Below are 20,391 nucleotides of genomic sequence, written 5' to 3'. Positions count from 1 at the left end.
CAGCATGAGTGAATGCATGAGTAACACCCATCTACCAGTCCTTAACACTAGAACCGCCTGTTCTTTCAGCATATAAGAACCCACTAGAGAAAGTTACCAGGCGTCCACTTTAGCATATGCATCAGATGCATATCAACCAGCAAGGTGCAAGGTGTGCAAACATGGTTTGTTAAATAAACGCTTGATAAATAGTGCATGAACTAATGTAAAGGATTAATTACAAGAAGAAGTATCGCACCATTATGCAGAAGTCACATGCACCATTATCAGTTTCTATCTGGTTTCTATTGGCCATTCATCCATTGACGACATAATAGCATATTTTAATTTGATTATGTTATTCGTTTTTGCTTAGTTGCCAGAGCATTGCTGCCGCTGGAGTGGTCATGTGCTAAATGCATTGACAGCAACAGATATTGTTGAGAAAAGTTAACTTTGGAAATAGAGCTGCACCTCTTGAATATTTAGAGTTATTTGATAAAGGTAAGTGTCATAGAAACTGCAGAATATGCTCTTTCAGATACAGTACTATATAGAAATCACAATGTTTTACCTGCATGTGACTCTGAAGGAGGATTTGATAAAGAGATGCTCTTTTCCCTGCATCTGTCAATTACAAGATGCGCCCATCTCTTCATGTACAATTTGACAACTGATAGGCCTAATATTGTCACTCATCAGATTATTGTTAATGTAATCTGGTCTATAGGCTAACTCTTATTATGTGTGAAATTAGTTGAGGTATAGTTCAGGTATAGTTTTGATGGGCCGGCTGTGAGGTTGACTGGCATCAGTTTGTTTCCTGCTCATCAACTTGGATAGAGTCAAGGATATGTTTTGCATTATTCTAAAGGCCTACTGCAAGATGTAGCATGTTTTCATGTCCCTTACAATACATTTGATTAGTAATAGAGTTATAGAAAATAAAACCGTCCCGTAACAGTTTATTTTTACAAAGTAAAACATAAAAGAGAATTGTATCAACCCACAAGGCGTGTGGTCAAATTATTTGATGCTGATAAATAGGCATAACACAAACTCATCATTACACTATTGTTCTAAATTAATTCAACATCTGCACCCTCCTTATCATTCAGTTAAGCCTAATTGAAATTCAATTGTGAAGTAAGGTGCACAATTATCGCCCATTCATCCATTTGTCATTTATTCAGTGAGGAAAGAGAGACTCATTAGTGGCGCATTGTCTTGGCAGATTAAGTTGGGAATAGGTGTGAAAACAACGGGTAACAAGGCATAGAATACTTTTCTGTTTGTAGTTAAAACATTCTGACAAATGATAAGAAGAAAAGTCTTTAAAAAATGTGACATAAAAGTAAAAAACTGTGATTTTCAAAACCTGCAATGAGTTTCTAGTTTCTAGCCCAATGGAGGGTATTTTATTGCTCCCCACACGACTGCAAATCTGATTGTGTTTGAACATTTCTGGTTTTAAAATGTTTAAACTTTTAAATTAGGTCTTCGAGGATTACTTTCTAACTTTATATTTTTTTCTACAAAACTTAGAAATGCACAATTTTCACGTATGATCTTCTTTTATTTTTACGGCTGCATTGGACCTTTAAAGGTAGTTTTTTTTTAAATATAGTTTGCCTCCACATCAACATGGACACCTGCATCCTATAGGAGGACAGGCTCATTGTAAAGACTGGAATGGAATTAATGGAGCGGTATCAAACACTTCATTGATTTATTCAATTTCAGCCATAAAAATGAACCCGTCCTCCAATAACTCTTCCCACCAGCCTCCTCTCGGAAATGTCTCTGTTCTGGTAAAAGAGAAGTTGATAGTATCACATCTTGTTTCTGTTGTATCTACATGTATCTACATTAAACCACATGTTCTGTTCTTGAGACTGATGGGGAAGAGTGGGGTGGAAAGGCTTTTGCAACACTACTTTAGTTAGCACACCCTTGTGACTAATTTAACTTCCTGTTTGAGATACTTGGGAGAAATTCAATGTTATCTTTCTACCTTCCCAATACCTTCCCCAGGTCTCATTATTAAATATGATCTTTCTACCTTCCCAATACCTTTCCCCTTGTCTCATATTCACTGTTATCTTTCTACCTTCCCAATACCTTCCCCCATGTCTCATATTCACTGTTATCTTTCTACCTTCCCAATACCTTCTCCATGTCTCATATTCACTGTTATCTTTCTACCTTCCCAATACCTTTCCCCTTGTCTCATATTCGCTGTTATCTTTCTACCTTCCCAATACCTTCCCCCATGTCTCATATTCACTGTTATCTTTCTATCTTCCCAATACCTTCTCCATGTCTCATATTCACTGTTATCTTTAAACATTCCAAATACCTTCCCCATGTCATATTCATTGTTATCTTTCTACCTTCCCAATACCTTCCCCCATGTCTCATATTCACTGTTATCTTTCTATTTTCCCAATACCTTCCCCCATGACTCATATTCACTGTTATCTTTTACCTTACCAATACCTTCCCCTCATGTTTCATATACACTGTTATCTTTCAACCTTCCCAATATCTTCCCCATGTCTCATATTCACTGCTATCTTCTACCTTCCTAATACCTTTCCCCTTGTCTCATTTTCACTGTTATCTTTCAACCTTCCCAATACCTTCCCCATGTCTCATATTCACTGTTTTCTTTCAACGTTCCCAATACCTTCTCCATGTCTCATATTCACTATTATCTTTCAACCTTCCCAATTCCTTCCCCCATGTCTCATATTCACTATTATCTTTCAACCTTCCCAATACCTTTCCCCTTGTCTCATATTCACTGTTATCTTTCTACCTTCCCAATACCTTCCCCCATGTTTCATATTCACTGTTATCTTTCTGTCTTCCCAATACCTTCCCCATGGCTCATATTCACTGTTATCTTTCAACGTTCCCAATACCTTCTCCATGTCTCATATTCACTGTTATCTTTCAACCTTCCCAATACCTTCCCCCATGTCATATTCACTGTTATCTTTAAATCTTCCCAATACCTTCCCATGTCCCATATTCACTGTTATCTTTCTGTCTTCCCAATACCTTCCCCCATGTCTCATATTCACTGTTATCTTTCAACCTTCCCAATACATCCCCATGTGTCATATTCACTGTTATCTTTTTACCTTCCCAATACTTTCCCCATGTCCCATATTCACTGTTATCTTCCAACTTTCCCAATACCTCCCACATGTCTCATATTCACTGTTATCTTTAAACCTTCCCAATCCCTTCTCCATGTCTCATATTCACTGTTATCTTTCAATGTTCCCAATACCTTCCCCATGTCTCATATTCACTGTTATATTTCTGTCTTCCCAATACCTTCGCCCATGTCTCATATTCACTGTTATCTTTCTACCTTCCCAATAACTTTCCCCATGTCTCATATTCACTGTTATCTTTCTACCTTCCCAATAACTTTCTCCATGTCTCATATTCACTGTTGTCTTTCAACCTTCCCAATACGTTCCCCCATGTCATATTTACTGTTATCTTTAAACCTTCCCAATACCTTCCCCATGTCCCATATTCACTGTTATCTTTCTGTCTTCCCAATACCTTCCCCCGTGTCTCATATTCACTGTTATCTTTCAACCTTCCCAATACCTTCCCCCATGTCTCATATTCACTGTTATCTTTCTACCTTCCCAATACCTTCCCCCATGTCTCATATTCACTGTTATCTTTAAACCTTTCCAAAACATCCCCATGTGTCATATTCACTGTTATCTTTAAACCTTCCCAATACCTTCCCTGTGTCTCATATTCACTGTTATCTTTCAACGTTCCCAATACCTTCCCCATGTCTCATATTCACTGTTATCTTTCAACCTTCCCAATACCTTCCCCCATGTCTCATATTTACTGATATCCTTCTACCTTCCCAATACCTTCCCCCTCATCTCATATTCACTGTTATCTTTCTATCTTCCCAATACTTTCCCGTAGAGTGCATTGTCCTATAGTCTCTATGGGCCAGATGGTAGTGTACAGTTCAGAGAAGGCTTGATGTGCTGTGCAGCATAGAGTGAATAGTCCTTTAGTCTCTATGGGCCAGATGGCCAGTTGTTGAGGGCTACAGCATGGGGAAAGAAACTGTTCAGATGGGGGTCTATAACATCCAATCACATAGGTTTACAGCAGCTGACAGTTGCAATGTCATTGCTAATAATTCAAACTGCCTTGGTTTAGATAATGACAAGCTCTGTACAGATGTAGGATCTTAATTTAATCAGCCCGTTGCAGGAGAACTAAAACTTGTTGTGTATTTGAGGGTTAAAAAGGCTTCTGAAGTTTGTAATTTCCACTTTTCCTTTTGAAAAATGTCAATTTATTATAATCCACATAATAATTCAAATGTCGAGTTGCTTCAGGATTATTTTCCTGCTGTAGCAAACGGGCTCAAATTAAGATCCTACATCTGTAGCAATATACCTGTCTTTAATGTACATGGCTATATTAGGAGGACATGATTATCTTTAGACCATTGTTTTTTGACCATTTTACATATTTTATTTACTGTTTTTTAGGCTGGTTGAATGAGTTCCCTATGAGAGGCTACTTCATCTGCAAGAGAACAGGCGGCCGCACCAGTTTCCTCATATGAAATTAAAAGTAAGTGTGTAGCCTACGCACTTACAAAATGGCTGTTGAAACTGTGGGACACATTTCTCGGCAACATTAAAGTTAGGATAAATGTGTTGATTTGAAGGAAAGACGGCAGACTCTGGTAAGTCTAGGCTACATAGAACTTTTATATTAGAAAGTTAGGTTGTTTACAGACATTCAATAGTCAGAGTAGGTTTGATATATGATCACTCATCATGCTGACCAACCTGATGGTCTCTGTTGGAAATGTGAAACATATCATGCCTAGGCTACATGCTCTGTCCTGCTACTGGTAGGCCTGTAACGTTATGGGAACTGATCTGAACAGGTTTAGGCTGGTCATCTAGGATATGTAGGCTATAGCTGAGGTATAGACCTCCATCTGCATATCACTAACAAACCGCTGTTATATATTATAACCTAGCCTACTTTACATAGTATACATCTCCTACTTGTTGCAAAAATACTTTCTGAATGTATCAATAATTTCCCCTCAGATCAATCATGCCTGTTTTAGCCCTTCTGTCTACATTCTCAGATTGAAAGACAACAAATAGCCTACTTTTAATTAATAAAAATAAGTGTGAGACATAGACTTGTGTTGCTGCACTGTCTATAACTACCTTAACAAACAGTGACTTATTGTTATTATTGACAGTTACCATGGAGAAGAGATGTCACAACCAAATGTTCATGTGATTGCATTAAATAGCCTGACTGTTTCGATATGTCTGTTAGTAAATGTTTTATTTCTAAGAGATCATGAATAAAAGAGAGTTGTCACTGTGTTAACCACAACCAACATGCAGGATCTCTGTTTAGGGGTCAGTGGTCTAAAATGAGTCTGTCTGGGGAGAGAGAGGAGGGGGTCCCTGCCTCTAAAATGAGTCTCTCTGGGGAACATGACACCAAAGCTAAGAGGTGAGATGACAATTTAGTAAAAAAAATATTAAGTTTATTTACAAAACGCTATATCCACAATTTTTTTTCTGCAGAAATGATTGCCTTGGGTACCTTCAATATTACTGGGTACCTTCAATATTACTGTTCTCAGATTTTTTATTAATGGATTTGAGATGTGGATAAAAAATATCCATTGTTTAGCTGGAATGGAATGTTCGTATCCTGTATATTTGACAGTGATATGTGGTTGTCTCACCTAGATATCTTAAGATGAATGCACTTACAGATGCCATATCTTAATTTGACCCAGTTTCTCACAGCAGGAAAATAATCCTGCAGCAATAGGAAATGTAAATTATTATGTGCATTATAATTCATTAACATTTTTTGTAGTGGTCGGTACATTTTTCATTAAGGGCAAATCAAGTTGGAAATTTTTTAAGTGGAAATTACAAACTCTAGAAGACTTTTTAAAGCTTGAATACACTACAGTATGGCAACTGTATTGTAAGTCACTCTGGGCCCGGTTTCCCGATAGCGATGGAATTTAGGCTTACCAGTGTTTTAAGATGCATCTTTCCTACAACGGCTGAAGATGTAACATGCATTTCCCACGCACCACGCAGAGAGAACGGTCGCCAAGTGCGTTGTTGGAGCATGTCGTTATTTAGAGGATTGAAAGAAAGGGAGAGCTGCTCTTGGATCAGTTTTCTCCATTCAAATATTTCCTTAACATTATAAATAGTTCACAATACTGATGACAGATCAGCTCCTAGAGAGATATTACCACCTACGGCTGCAAATATTGAGGCGGCTTATTCTAAATCACAGATTTGGCACATCATTGGGCACATGTTAGGCTATACATCATGAAATATATTGAGACAAATTACAGACCATAGTCTACAAGTAGCAAAATAGAACTCAATTGATTGAACATGAAACGTATTTCAATTTGATTGAAATAGGACTATAGCCTACTGTTTAAATTTTAATGGAGTTATCTCGGTTTTCATTCGAAGCATCATTTTATACGTCGCTTGTTTGCATCAATTGCAAAGACATTTGCAACTTTGTATTTGTAGATCAACCTTGTTCTGAATTTATCGGCGGTCACAGAGAGACGGATAAACCATGTGATTCTATGTTTAGCGGAGATCTTCTGTGTATAAAGTGACGCGGGAGGGCAAAAAAGCATCTAACGACGCACTTGGCTGTTCTACAAGTGGTCTGAGGCAGGTGTTAGAATATGAGCGTTTTCAAGTGCAACGTTACATTTACATTTTACATTTACGTCATTTAGCAGACGCTCTTATCCAGAGTGACTTACAAATTGGTGCATTCACCCTATAGCCAGTGGGATAACCACTTTACAATTTATTTATTATTATTTTTATTTTATTTTTAGGGGGGGGGGGGGGGGGGGGGGGGGGGGGTAGAAGGATTACTTTATCCTATCCCAGGTTTTCCTTAAAGAGGTGGGGTTTCAAATGTCTCCGGAAGGGAACTATGCTTCCGCAGAGGAAGGGGAGCCAGCAGGCCAGAGGTGGATGAACGCAATGCCCTCGTTTGGGTGTAGGGACTGATCAGAGCCTGAAGGTACGGAGGTGCCGTTCCCCTCACAGCTTCATAGGCAAGCACCATGGTCTTGTAACAGATGCGAGCTTCAACTGGAAGCCAGTGGAGTGTGCGGAGGAGCGGGGTGACGTGAGAGAACTTGGGAAGGTTGAACACCAGACGGGCTGCGGCATTCTGGATGAGTTATAGGGGTTTAATGGCACAGGCAGGGAGCCCAGCCAACAGCGAGTTGCAGTAATCCAGACGGGAGATGACAAGTGCCTGGATTAGGACCTGTGCCGCTTCCTGTGTAAGGCAGGGTTGTACTCTCCGAATGTTGTAGAGCATGAACCTGCAGGATCGGGTCACCGCCTTGATGTTAGCGGAGAACGACAGGGTGTTGTCCAGGGTCACGCCAAGGCTCTTCGCACTCTGGGAGGAGGACACAACGGAGTTGTCAACCGTGATGGCGAGATCATGGAACGGGCAGTCCTTCCCCGGGAGGAAGAGCAGCTCCGTCTTGCCAAGGTTCAGCTTGAGGTGGTGATCCGTCATCCATACTGATATGTCTGCCAGACATGCAGAGATGCGATTCACCACCTGGTTATCAGAAGGGGGAAAGGAGAAGATTAGTTGTGTATCGTCAGCGTAGCAATGATAGGAGAGGCCATGTGAGGATATGACAGAGCCAAGTGACTTGGTGTATAGCGAGAATAGGAGAGGGCCTAGAACTGAGCCCTGGGGGACACCAGTGGTGAGAGCACGTGGTGCGGAGACAGCTTCTCGCCACGCCACTTGGTAGGAGCGACCGGTCAGGTAGGACGCAATCCAAGAGTGAGCCACGCCGGAGATGCCCAGCTCGGAGAGGGTGGAGAGGAGGATCTGATGGTTCACAGTATCAAAGGCAGCAGACAGGTCTAGAAGGACAAGAGCAGAGGAGATAGAGTTAGCTTTAGCAGTGCGGAGAGCCTCCGTGACACAGAGAAGAGCAGTCTCAGTTGAATGACCAGTCTTGAAACCTGACTGGTTTGGATCAAGAAGGTCATTCTGAGAGAGATAGCAAGAGAGTTGGCTAAAGACGGCACGCTCAATAGTTTTGGAAAGAAAAGAAAGAAGGGATACTGGTCTGTAGTTGTTGACATCAGAGGGATCGAGTGTTGGTTTTTTGAGAAGGGGTGCAACTCTCGCTCTCTTGAAGACGGAAGGGACATAGCCAGCGGTCAAGGATGACTTGATCAGCGAGGTGAGGTAGGGGAGAAGGTCACCGGAGATGGTCTGGAGAAGAGAGGAGGGGATGGGGTCAAGCGGGCAGGTTGTTGGGCGGCCTGCAGTCACAAGTCGCAAGATTTTATCTGGAGAGAGAGGGGAGAAAGAAGTCAAAGCATAGGGTAGGGCAGTGTGAGCAGGACCAGCAGTGTCATTAGACTTAACAAACGAGGATCGGATGTCGTCAACATTCTTTTCAAAGTGGTTGACGAAGTCATCCACAGAGAGGGAGGAGGGGGTGGCGGGGGGGAGGATTCAGCAGGGAGGAGAATGTGGCAAAGAGCTTCCTAGGGTTAGAGGCAGATGCTTGGAATTTAGAGTGGTAGAAAGTGGCCTTAGCAGCAGAAACAGATGAAGAAAATGTAGAGAGGAGGGAGTGAAAAGATGCCAGGTCCGCAGGGAGTCTAGTTTTCTTCCATTTCCGCTCAGCTGCCCGGAGCTCTGTTCTGTGAGCTCGCTATGAGTCATCAAGCCACGGAGCTGGAGGGGAGGACCGAGCCGGCCGGGAGGATAGGGGACACAGAGAGTCAAAGGATGCAGAAAGGGAGGAGAGGAGGGTTGAGGAGGCAGAATCAGGAGATTGGAGGGAGAAGGATTGAGCAGAGGGAAGAGATGATAGGATGGAAGAGGAGAGAGTAGTGGGAGAGAGAGAGCGAAGGTTGTGACGGCGCATTAGTAGTGGTCGGAGACATGGAGGGGAGTTGCAGTGAGATTAGTAGAAGAGCAGCATCTAGTAAAGATGAGGTCAAGCGTATTGCCTGCCTTGTGAGTAGGGGGGGACGGTGAGAAGGTGAGGTCAAAAGAGGAGAGGAGTGGAAAGAAGGAGGCAGAGAGAAATGAGTCAAATGTAGACGTAGGGAGGTTGAAATCCCCCAAAACTGTGAGGGGTGAGCCATCCTCAGGAAAGGAACTTTTCAAGGCGTCAAGCTCATTGATGAACTCTCCAAGGGAACCTGAAGGGCGATAGATGACAAGGATATTAAGCTTAAATGGGCTAGTGACTGTGACAGCATGGAATTCAAATGAGGAGATAGACAGATGGGTTAGGGGAAAAATTGAGAATGTCCACTTGGGAGAGATGAGGATTCCTGTGCCACCACCCCTCTGACCAGATGCTCTCGGGGTATGCGAGAACACATGGTCAGACGAGGAGAGAGCAGTAGGAGTAGCAGTGTTTTCAGTGGTAATCCATGTTTCCGTCAGCGCCAGGAAGTCGAGGGACTGGAGGGTAGCATAGGCTGGGATGAAGTCAGCCTTGTTGGCAGCAGAACGGCAGTTCCAGAGGCTGCCTGAGACCTGGAACTCCAGGTGTGTGGTGCGTGCAGGGACCACCAGGTTAGAGAGGCAGCAGCCACGCGGTGTGAGGCGTTTGTGTAGCCTGTGCGGAGAGGAGAGAACAGGGATAGGCAGAGGCATAGTTGACAGGCTGTAGCAAATGGCTACAATAATGCAGAGGAGATCGGAATGAAATGAACTAAACATCTGGGAAAGGAGAGAGCGGGGCCTCCCTCACCACAACTCCCAAATATAACTCTCCCAACTTCCACCTCAGAAACTATAATTGTTTCACTGAAACACCCGAATAAAACTCTCCCAACTTCCACTTTAGAAATTAGAATTGTTGTAAACTACAGCGGTTCAATGTTTCAAGGAATAGACTCAACTTACTTTATTCAGCTAGCTAACTATGACGCCATAGCTAACTAGCATGCTAGCATCCAATAACACACGGTTTAGCACCAATACTTGGTTACAACAAACTACCAATAGTGTGTTAACACACTAAACAGATCATTCGTGTCCGTTTCTAGTTCCTTTCATAACGCAGCAATAATTAAACGTTGGCTAGCTAGCACAAAGATATTGTATTTAGCTGCTACAGTACTGCTAGCTGGTAGTGTTGGCTAGCTAGCAATTGCTGCTGTGTTGACTTTGTTTGAAAAACGGCGTCGCTGCGAACGAATGTAGCTGGCTAAAATTATATTGTATTTAGTTGCTATAGTACTGCTAGCTGGTAGCGTTGGCTAGCTAGCAATGGCTGCGGTGATGACTTTGTTTGAAAAAACGGCGTCGCTGCGAACGAATGTAGCTGGCTAAAAGGATATTGTATTTAGTTTCTACAGTACTGCTAGCTGGTAGCTGGTAGTGTTGGCTAGCTAGCAATGGCTGCGGTGTTGACTTTGTTTGAAAAACGGCGTCGCTGTGAACGAATGTAGCTGTCTAGCTAACCTCGATAGTTACTCTATACTACACCTTTATCTTTGATACAAATACAACTATGTAGCTAGCCAACATTACACTAATCAAATCGTTCCATTGTAATGTAATGTGTCATATTACCTGCGGAGCGAAGTACAGCATGACTACTCACCTCGCCTGCCGGCTGCTGAACGTTAATAACGATGGTTTTGGGAAACAGCTCAGAGATTTAACAATGCTCCTACGAAAGTTCTAACGATTAACTTAGCCTTAATATGCTTTTGGGATACCAGGCCCTGGACAAAAACATCTGCTAAATTCAAAGGTAAATGTTTTACATACAGATCTGATATTACTGGCTTTATTTTTCAAAACATTTTTTTATATTGATGTTACAAATGTATCATGTGTACAGTTCTTTATAAAAAATGTAGTTATTTGTTACATTTGACTCTGTAAAACCTAGCAGTACTACTTATTTATCTGAGAGTGAGGCAGATGTTTATTCAAGAATTAGTTGTCACTGTGTTAACCACAACCAACATGCTGTATCTCTGTTTAGGGGTTAGTGGTCTAAAATGAGTCTGTCTGGGGAGAGAGAGGACCAATTTTCTACTCTGAGACGCTTTGTGGATATGGGCCCAGATCTCAAAATATTGTTTTAAAAAACAACCAATTTTTGTTTTACATAATAAAAAAAAAGAATATTACTAATGTAAGCCACTGTAAAGACTTGGTTTAGTTTATTGTGTGGCTCTGCTCATGTCCGCGTTCTGGAACTGCCCGCGTCCCAGTACAGAACTGTCAGCGTCCACGTATGGTTTGGCGCCAAGCATATTGTCAAGTTACGCGCAGAGTGGGCTGAGGTGATCTTGGGGAACAACGACGGAGTTCGTTACAGTGTTGAGACACCGAAGTTTATTGTTCAATTTGCTTTTTTGCGTAATGGTCAGTGACAGTATGAGTGTAGCCAGATCCTTTTCACTCGCTATTCTTGTTTAATTGTGTGGTTCACCGGATTCGTCATTATCCTCGAGGGACAGACGAACGACCTGCTAGCTAGCCAAGCTAGTCGGTACAGCTAGGTAAGCTAGCTAGCTACTCTACCAGCAGCATCCTAGTTATCTTAGCTACCACTATATCATCACCGGCTGCCTGCATTTCTTGTGGAACGATGGAGCTCCCTCGTTGTTTCTTCCACCTGTTAAAATCCTGTGGAGGGCTTCTCCCTCTCTCGTTGACAGATGCTGGCTTCCTACGCTTCCTCTGTCCGGTTCTCCTCTCTTCACTAGATGGACGGTAACTTTAGTGTTTAACCCCTCTGTGTCCAAGGACTGAACTTTTGAATATTATTTTCGGGGCGCCTCAAGTGACATTTTTAAAAACGTTTTCTGATAAAATTAGTTCATTGCATCCGCCATGGAGCCCAGTTTCATAATATTACCTTCTGTCCCTGGTTATGAAGTAATTGCGAAAAAACAGGCCTTATGTTTGGCCATTTTCCACCCTACCAGCTCCTATTAGTTCTATTGAGCTCTGTGACACCAACTCGCCTTCAGAACGTTCTATTCCCAGCCCATTGTTCTGCATCACAATGCCAGCTTCACTATTGTTATCAATGAGACCTGAACTGCGTTAACCCTGTAGGTTTACCTCAGGTAACTTCTTATTAACAAGGTTACGGCTACTTGGTGAGCGTTAACCCTGTAGGTTTACCTCAGGTAAATTATTATAAACAAAGTTACGACTACTTGGTGAGCGCGCACGCAGTTCACCTGAGTACATGATGTGGTCACCAATAGTGAGGTGAGACAGTTTAAGAAGCGATGGCTGGCAAATAGCCATCAAACATTAAACATTTTCTGGTCATGGTTAACCTTTTTTTTTATTTTTTTTAAGTGTACAATCTAAACAAAACGCATATCCCTGTCCTCTTTTTCAAGATGTGGTCGATTTAAACAGCCAGAAAACATGTTTTAATTAAGAAATAACCATTTTTTTTAATGACTTGTTGGTTCTAAATGGCTGCTGGGTAATTTGATATGCATCGAAATCTTCGTTCGTAGTCATCAAATTGCGTGAATGCTGCGCAGGTTCACTGAGTTGATTGTTGTCTAATCGGGTGGTCTAGCTAACTGATTTGTAGATCTGACGCAGTTGCTACCTCAGATTATGAGCCTATGTCATGAATGAGTTATGTAGTACCCACATACGGCCACAAGGTGGAGCAAGAGTGCCATAAACCCATACTGTTTTTTGCCATAAAACCCTGAACCTAACAATCAATCAAATGTATTTATAAAGCCCTTTTTACATCAGCAGATGTCACAAAGTGCTATACAGGAACTCTTACCCTACTTATAACCTATATTAGCCATAACCCTAACCCCTAATTCTAGGGTAGGGTAGCCTAGAACACTTTTAGAAACTATTTTAGTAATAATATTATCTTAGTAAATACAATTATAGTATTAATTAGCCTTTTGATTATTTTGTTGTTATTTTATTATATGTATAATTACAAGACAGAACACTTGATAAATAAGACACATTTGTTTTATTTTTCAAATGTGGTTTGAATTGGGTGACCTAGTAACCTCTGTGTGAAAGTCCAGGGCAGGTTTGAGACTGATCTAATACACTTTATTTCTCAGCTGCCTCACCAATGTCTGTACGTGAATTAAAAACTTTTAATTGCTAAATATTTCCAATAGATGGCAGCATAAGACCACGAAGCATCAGTCATAGGCTACAAGCAGCAATATGATTGACATAAAATAGCATGTAACCAAAGACTATATGTCCCATGATTTTCTAAAATGGTCACTCATTACTTTAGTTAGCTATATATCTCGTATTAGGCCTGTGTTGCATTTGGAAGAGCAATTAAATAGTGACTATAGCAGGTGTTGAACCCCTGGTAAATAATCACTAGTCAGATGCTCCAACCTCAACCCTAGTATACATGCATTATAAAACATGATCTTAATATCTGATATTGGGAGTAACAACCTCGGAATAGAAAAGACAAGAGTGCTTCTTCCAGCCCGCCAATAAATTACATCATGCAACCCTCCCGGTTAGCAAATGTACCTCAGCATGCCCCTCCCTTGTGCTAGAAGGCAGAGTGCTCGCTGCTGGTTGATGAATCTGACAATGAATGTACTAGGTGTCAAGGCTGAGGTGTATGATGTGTGGAAGTCAGGCGCAGGACACCGAAGCTTAGTCCAACAAAGTTTACTGTGAAAAACCACCAGGCAAGGATACAGTAAACGGCCTCAACAAAACAATGGCGAGCAATACGCAAACAATGCGTAAAACAAATAAACAAAGAAACAGATACAAAAACACGCAGCACTACGGACAGGCGAAAAACAACACACAATCTAACCAATGCAAAACAGGGAACTTATAGGACACGTAATCAGACACAAACGGACACAGGTGTAAAAGACAGACCAAAGCAATCACACCAAGAAACATTCAACAGTGGCAGCTAGTACTCCGGGGACGGCGAACGCCGAAGCCTGCCCGAACTAGGAGGAGGAGCAGTCTCGGCAGAATCCGTGACACTAGGAAAATACGTTTTTCTCGACCAGAGGTGACTAAATTAATGTTCAGGCTTATTGATAATCGTTATAGTAATGAAGTATAATTTCAAAACATGAGCATAGAAACAGCTAATAATAAACATGAATCATCATTATATTATTTCACTGTAATCTGTTAAATGCTTTTTCAGTCGTTCCTCTTGCGTTAGCAGTGTGGAAAGGGACAGTAAAAAGCGTGTGCAGGAGTTTTCCTGTGAGGTGTGTCCAGGGAGAAAACTAAACCGATCTTCTGAAGTGTCATTCGTGGTCTTTTTCTGCCATCTATTGGAATTATTTAGTAACTGCAGTAATACTGAATAAAGTATATCCTTACTAAAGTTTTTCAAGAATTTCAAAATATGACATTTTCTAGTTCATTTTACCACTTAAAACCATAACATAACAATTTATAAACAATGAAACTGACAAAATACAAAAAACATCATACATTTAGTTAACTATATATATATATATATATATATATATATATATATATATATATATATATATATATATATATATATATATATATATATATATATATATATACTATTTATTTAGATGGGTGACATTATCTGCCAAAGTAATACCACTGTAGATAAAGAAGAGCTCTCTAGTAGGTGTACCAAAACTTTCAAAGGCCATTTTCTCAAAATTGAGGTTACAAGTTTATCATCTTTCAAAGCAGAATTACTTTCACATTGTTCCTCAACTGTAGTGTATGATATACCTTTTTCTAGCTGAGTCTCTACTTTTATTAAAAAAAACACAATTTCAAATTTTGCTACATAAGATAGAATCGAGCCGGTAGGCCACATTTGACTGTGTAAAACCTAGCAGTACTACTTATTTCTCTGAGAGTGAGGCAGATATATATTATTACTGTGTAAAACCTAGCAGTACTACTTATTTCTCTGAGAGTGAGTCAGATATATACTATTACTGTGTATAACCTAGCAGTACTACTTATTTCTCTGAGAGTGAGGCAGATATATTATTATAGTGTAAAACCTAGCAGTACTACTTATTTCTCTGAGAGTGAGGCAGATATATACTATTACTGTGTAAAACCTAGCAGTACTACTTATTTCTCTGAGAGTGAGGCAGTTATATATTATTACTGTGTAAAACCTAGCAGTACTACTTATTTCTCTGAGAGTGAGGCAGATATATATATTATTACTGTGTAAAACCTAGTAGTACTACTTATTTATTTGAGAGTGAGGCAGATATATATTTTAACTGTGTAAAACCTAGTAGTACTACTTATTTCTCTGAGAGTGAAGGAGATATATATTATTACTGTGTAATTTTAAACAAATACATGGCTGTCATTGAATGCCATGATTAGCTACTGAAAAAAACACACCAATCTCTTTCATAATTTCTTCAAACAATGAAAGCTAATTTACGAACATTTCTGAAAATGAATATATAGCGTTTTGGAATTAAACTCTTGTTTCCCCATCTGAGCTCAGAGTAGATGAGAGACATAATGTTTGTCTCTGTTGTGTTGAAGTCCAATCAAGCAGGAGAGACAAGCCTCCCCTGTACCCAGCTGTGTGTCCATAAAGAGTGACTGGTCTATGAGTCTACCTATGAAGTTTAGAGAGGGAGACTTTTCTAGTGAACAAAGGTAAGAAGAACTCATGGGTCATGGTCAGTGAGTTAAACAACACTGTCTCTAGTCATTTCTCCTCTCCCATTTTACCATTTATTTGTGTTGTTTTCATAATCCATAGGCTAATCCTTTTTTCCATTTTCATAGTCCTATACAATATTAAACTAACACAACATTCCCTGTTTGTGTGTGTGTGTGTGTGTGTGTGTGTGTGTTTGTGTGTGTGTGCGTGTGTGTGTGTGTGTGTGTGTGTGTGTGTGTGTGTGTGTGTGTGTGTGTGTGTGTGTGTGTGTGTGTGTGTGTGTGTGTGTGTGTGTGTGTGTGTGTGTGAGTATACTCCCTGGATGAGGAGATGTAATCTGATGTTTTGTCCACAGAAACCAACAGGAGAGATCAGAGTCAGAGATGCTCAGTGGTCAGTCTTCCCAGAGTCATCAAACAGACCTGGCCTCCATATTCAGTGTATGTGGTCATTTTATGTACATTTGTTTTTGTTTACCTCAAGTAAAGTTGATCTGTGAGTCATTCATTCATGTGTTAATGAGAAAGCATTTAGTCTCTTGCTTAACTTATTTACTTAATTTTTTTCAGTTGCTTGAAGAGAATATTATGACATTTGTGAAGAAGGAGCTGAAGATGTTCAAGAGGATTCTTAGTCCAGAACTCCCAGAAGGCTTTGAGAGTCAGAAGCAGGATAAGGAAGTGGTGGACGCTGAAGATGAGAAGCAGGAGAGCAGTGCCAGAGAGGGGGCTCTGAAGATCACACTGCACGTCCTGAGGAAAATGAACCAGAAGGAGCTTGCTGACACACTGGAGAAAAGTAAGAGCTGTCTGCCTCATGTTGAATGCTGTTTTAGAACATTTAAAAGCTGTAGCTAAAGTATAGCTAAAGTAGCTGTGTAACTCAATGATATTGTAGCAGCCTTAACACTACACATAGTGACCTCTTCAAACTATATAACACAGTCTTACAATACTGTAAGCATTAAATCAGATGTAATATTAATATCCTCTGGGTTTTTTCTTCATTCAGATGAGCTTGCTGTGATTTGCAAAAGTGAACTCAAATCTAATCTGAAGAAGAAGTTTCAATGTGTATTTGAGGGGATCGCTGAACAAGGAAACCCAACACTTCTCAATAAGATCTACACAGAGCTCTACATCACAGAGGGTGGAACAGGAGAGGTCAATAATGAACATGAGCTGAGACAGATTGAGACAACAACCAGGAAACAAGCAAGACCAGAGACTGCAATCAAATGTAGCGACATCTTCAAACCCTTAACTGGACAAGACAAGCTTATCAGAGCTGTGCTGACAAAGGGAGTCGCTGGCATTGGAAAAACAGTCTCTGTGCAGAAGTTCATTCTGGACTGGGCTGAAGGAAAAGCAAATCAGGATGTCCAATTTGTATTTTCATTCCCTTTTCGGGAGCTGAATTTGATGAAAGGTGAAAAACACACTTTGATTGAACTTCTCAATCACTTCTCAATGGAAACCAAAGAATCAAGAATCTCCAACTACGACAAGTACAAAGTTCTGTTCATCTTTGATGGTCTGGATGAGTGCCGACTGCCCCTAGACTTCCAGAAGAACAAGATCTGTTGTGACGTCACTGAGTCAACCTCAGTGGATGTTCTGCTGACAAATCTCATCAAGGGAAATCTGCTTCCCTCTGCTCTCCTCTGGATAACTACCAGACCTGCAGCAGCCAATAAAATCCCTTCAGGGTGTGTTGACCAGGTGACAGAGGTACGAGGGTTCAATGACCCACAGAAGGAGGAGTACTTCAGGAAGAGATTCAGTGATCAGGACCTGGCCAGCAGAATCATCTCACACATAAAGACATCAAGGAGCCTCCACATCATGTGCCACATTCCAGTCTTCTGTTGGATTTCTGCAATAGTACTTGAACACATGTTGAAACATAAGAGAGAAGAGATGCCCAAGACTCTGACAGAGATGTACACACACCTTGTGGTGTTTCATACCAAACAGAATCATGTCAAGTATCTTGGGAAAGAAGAGACAGGTCCACACTGGAATAAAGAGAGCATTCTGTCACTGGGAAAACTGGCTTTTCAACAGCTTGTGAATGGCAATCTGATTTTCTATGAAGAAGACCTGAAAGAGGCTGGCATTGATGTCAATGAAGCCTCAGTGTACTCAGGATTGTGCACACAGCTCTTTAAAGAGGAATGTGGGCTGTACCAGGACAAGGTGTACTGCTTCGTGCATCTGAGCATTCAGGAGTTTCTGGCTGCTGTATATGTGTTCCTCTCATTCATCAACAACAATGAGAATCTAATGGATGAACCTCAATCAACGTCCAGGAACTTTTCTGTGAGGATCAGACACAAGCGTAAAGTTACCTTATACAAGAGTGCTGTGGATAAAGCCTTACAAAGTGAGACAGGAAACCTGGACCTGTTCCTCCGCTTCCTTCTGGGCCTCTCACTGGAGTCCAATCAGAAGCACTTACGAGGTCTACTGACAAAGACAAGAAGCAGCTCACAGAGCCTTGAAGAAACAGTCAGTTACATCAAGGAGAAGATCAGGGAGAATCCCTCTCCAGAAAGGTGCATCAATCTGTTCCACTGTCTGAATGAACTGAATGACCATTCTCTTGTGGAGGAGATCCAAAGCTACCTGAGATCAGGAAGGCTCTCAGAAGAAAATCTCTCACCTGCACAGTGGTCAGCTCTGGTCTTTGTGTTGCTGACTTCAGAAAAGGAGCTGGATGTGTTTGACCTGAAGAAATACTCCAGATCAGAGGAAGGTCTTCTGAGGCTGCTGCCAGTGGTCAAAGCCTCCAGAGCTGCTCTGTGAGTACATAAAATGACATTTAAGTACCAATGATCAGGAAGAAATATTCAGGTTAGAGAAATATATGTATTATAATATGTATATAATATATAATATTACATTGAAAAACTTACTGAATCAATGCATTGATGTTCATATTAGTTTCACAATATGACCATACAATTCTAGGAGACGGAAGATGAATCTATATGTTGTTTGAGAGAATATACCAAATTCATTTGCCATTGTCCTTCTACACTACTGGTGTTAAATTAACAGTGTGTTTGTGAAATCATGATGATCTCTCTATCAGGCTGTCAGGCTGTGGAGTCACAGAGGAAGGCTGTGCTTCTCTTGTCTCAGCTCTGAAGTCAAACCCCTCACACATGAGAGAGCTGGATCTGAGTAACAATGTCCTGATGGATTCAGGAGTGAAGCTGCTCTCTGCTGTACTGGGGAATCCCCACTGTAAACTGGAGACTCTGAGGTCATTATTCCTGTAGTTGGTCAACAAGTGATAACTGTTCACCAGATCCACATTTGTTTACCAGGCACACATATTCCACACCATATGTGTTTGGACAGTGAAGCTTACAGTTTTAAATTTGGCGCTATGCTCCAGCATTTTGAATTTTAGATATAATGTTTCATATTAATCAACAGTATGTAATGTCACCTTTTATTTGAGGGTATTTTCATACATATCTGTGTTACTGTTTAGAAATGAAAGCACTTTATGTGTCTAGTTCTCCCATTTGAAAAAGTCGTAATAATTTGGACATTTATATTGTATTAAAGTAGTCATAAGTTTAGTATTTGGTCCCATATTCCTTACCTGCAGTGATTACATCAAGCTTGTGATTCTACAAACTTGTTGAATACATTTACATTTACATTTACGTCATTTAGCAGACGCTCTTATCCAGAGCGACTTACAAATTGGTGCATTCACCTTATAGCCAGTTGGATAACCACTTTACAATATGTTATAAAAAATAAAAAAATAAAAATATTGTGGGGTGGGGTAAGGGGGGGTAGAAGGAATACTTTATCCTATCCCAGGTATTCCTTAAAGAGGTGGGGTTTCAAGTGTCTCCGGAAGGTGGTGAGTGACTCCGCTGTCCTGGCATCGTGAGGGAGCTTGTTCCACCATTGGGGTGCCAGAGCAGCGAACAGTTTTGACTGGGCTGAGCGGGAACTGTGCTTCCGCAGAGGTAGGGGGGCCAGCAGGCCAGAGGTGGATGAACGCAATGCCCTCGTTTGGGTGTAGGGACTGATCAGTGCCTGAAGGTACGGAGGTGCCGTTCCCCTCACAGCTCCGTAGGCAAGCACCATGGTCTTGTAGCAGATGCGAGCTTCAACTGGAAGCCAGTGGAGTGTGCGGAGGAGCGGGGTGACATGAGAGAACTTGGGAAGGTTGAACACCAGACGGGCTGCGGCATTCTGGATGAGTTGTAGGGGTTTAATGGCACAGGCAGGGAGCCCAGCCAACAGTGAGTTGCAGTAATCCAGACGGGAGATGACAAGTGCCTGGATTAGGACCTGCCCGCTTCCTGTGTAAGGCAGGGTCGTACTCTCCGAATGTTGTAGAGCATGAACCTACAGGATCGGGTCACCGCCTTGATGTTAGCGGAGAACGACAGGGTGTTGTCCAGGGTCACGCCAAGGCTCTTCGCACTCTGGGAGGAGGACACAACGGAGTTATCAACCGTGATGGCGAGATTATGGAACGGGCAGTCCTTCCCCGGGAGGAAGAGCAGCTCCGTCTTGCCGAGGTTCAGCTTGAGGTGGTGATCCGTCATCCACACTGATATGTCTGCCAGACATGCAGAGATG

At 41.4% G+C, this 20,391-nt stretch overlaps 1 protein-coding gene and 1 pseudogene across 2 annotated transcripts in view; both read left to right on the top strand.

The window, feature by feature from the left end:
* Positions 1–20,391, top strand: part of LOC311138632 (NLR family CARD domain-containing protein 3-like) — a 42,615-nt pseudogene that overhangs the window by 9,137 nt on the left and 13,087 nt on the right. The gene's annotated exons all lie outside the window — the stretch shown is intronic.
* LOC311150618 (NLR family CARD domain-containing protein 3-like) lies at positions 15,739–18,403 on the top strand (the record flags this gene model as incomplete). The annotated part of the gene is made up of 5 exons (XM_084188104.1): positions 15,739–15,765; positions 16,128–16,212; positions 16,342–16,570; positions 16,784–18,286; positions 18,396–18,403. The coding sequence occupies exons 2-5, from the start codon at positions 16,156–16,158 to the stop codon at positions 18,401–18,403; spliced, it is 1,797 nt and encodes a 598-aa protein (XP_084044230.1). The 5' UTR covers positions 15,739–15,765; positions 16,128–16,155.

This window comes from Coregonus lavaretus, assembly GCF_964263955.1.
Source record: "Coregonus lavaretus genome assembly, chromosome: 2".
Taxonomy (NCBI): domain Eukaryota; kingdom Metazoa; phylum Chordata; class Actinopteri; order Salmoniformes; family Salmonidae; genus Coregonus; species Coregonus lavaretus.
The sequence above is the reverse complement of the archived record's forward strand: the minus strand, read 5'-3'. Positions and strand labels throughout refer to the sequence as shown.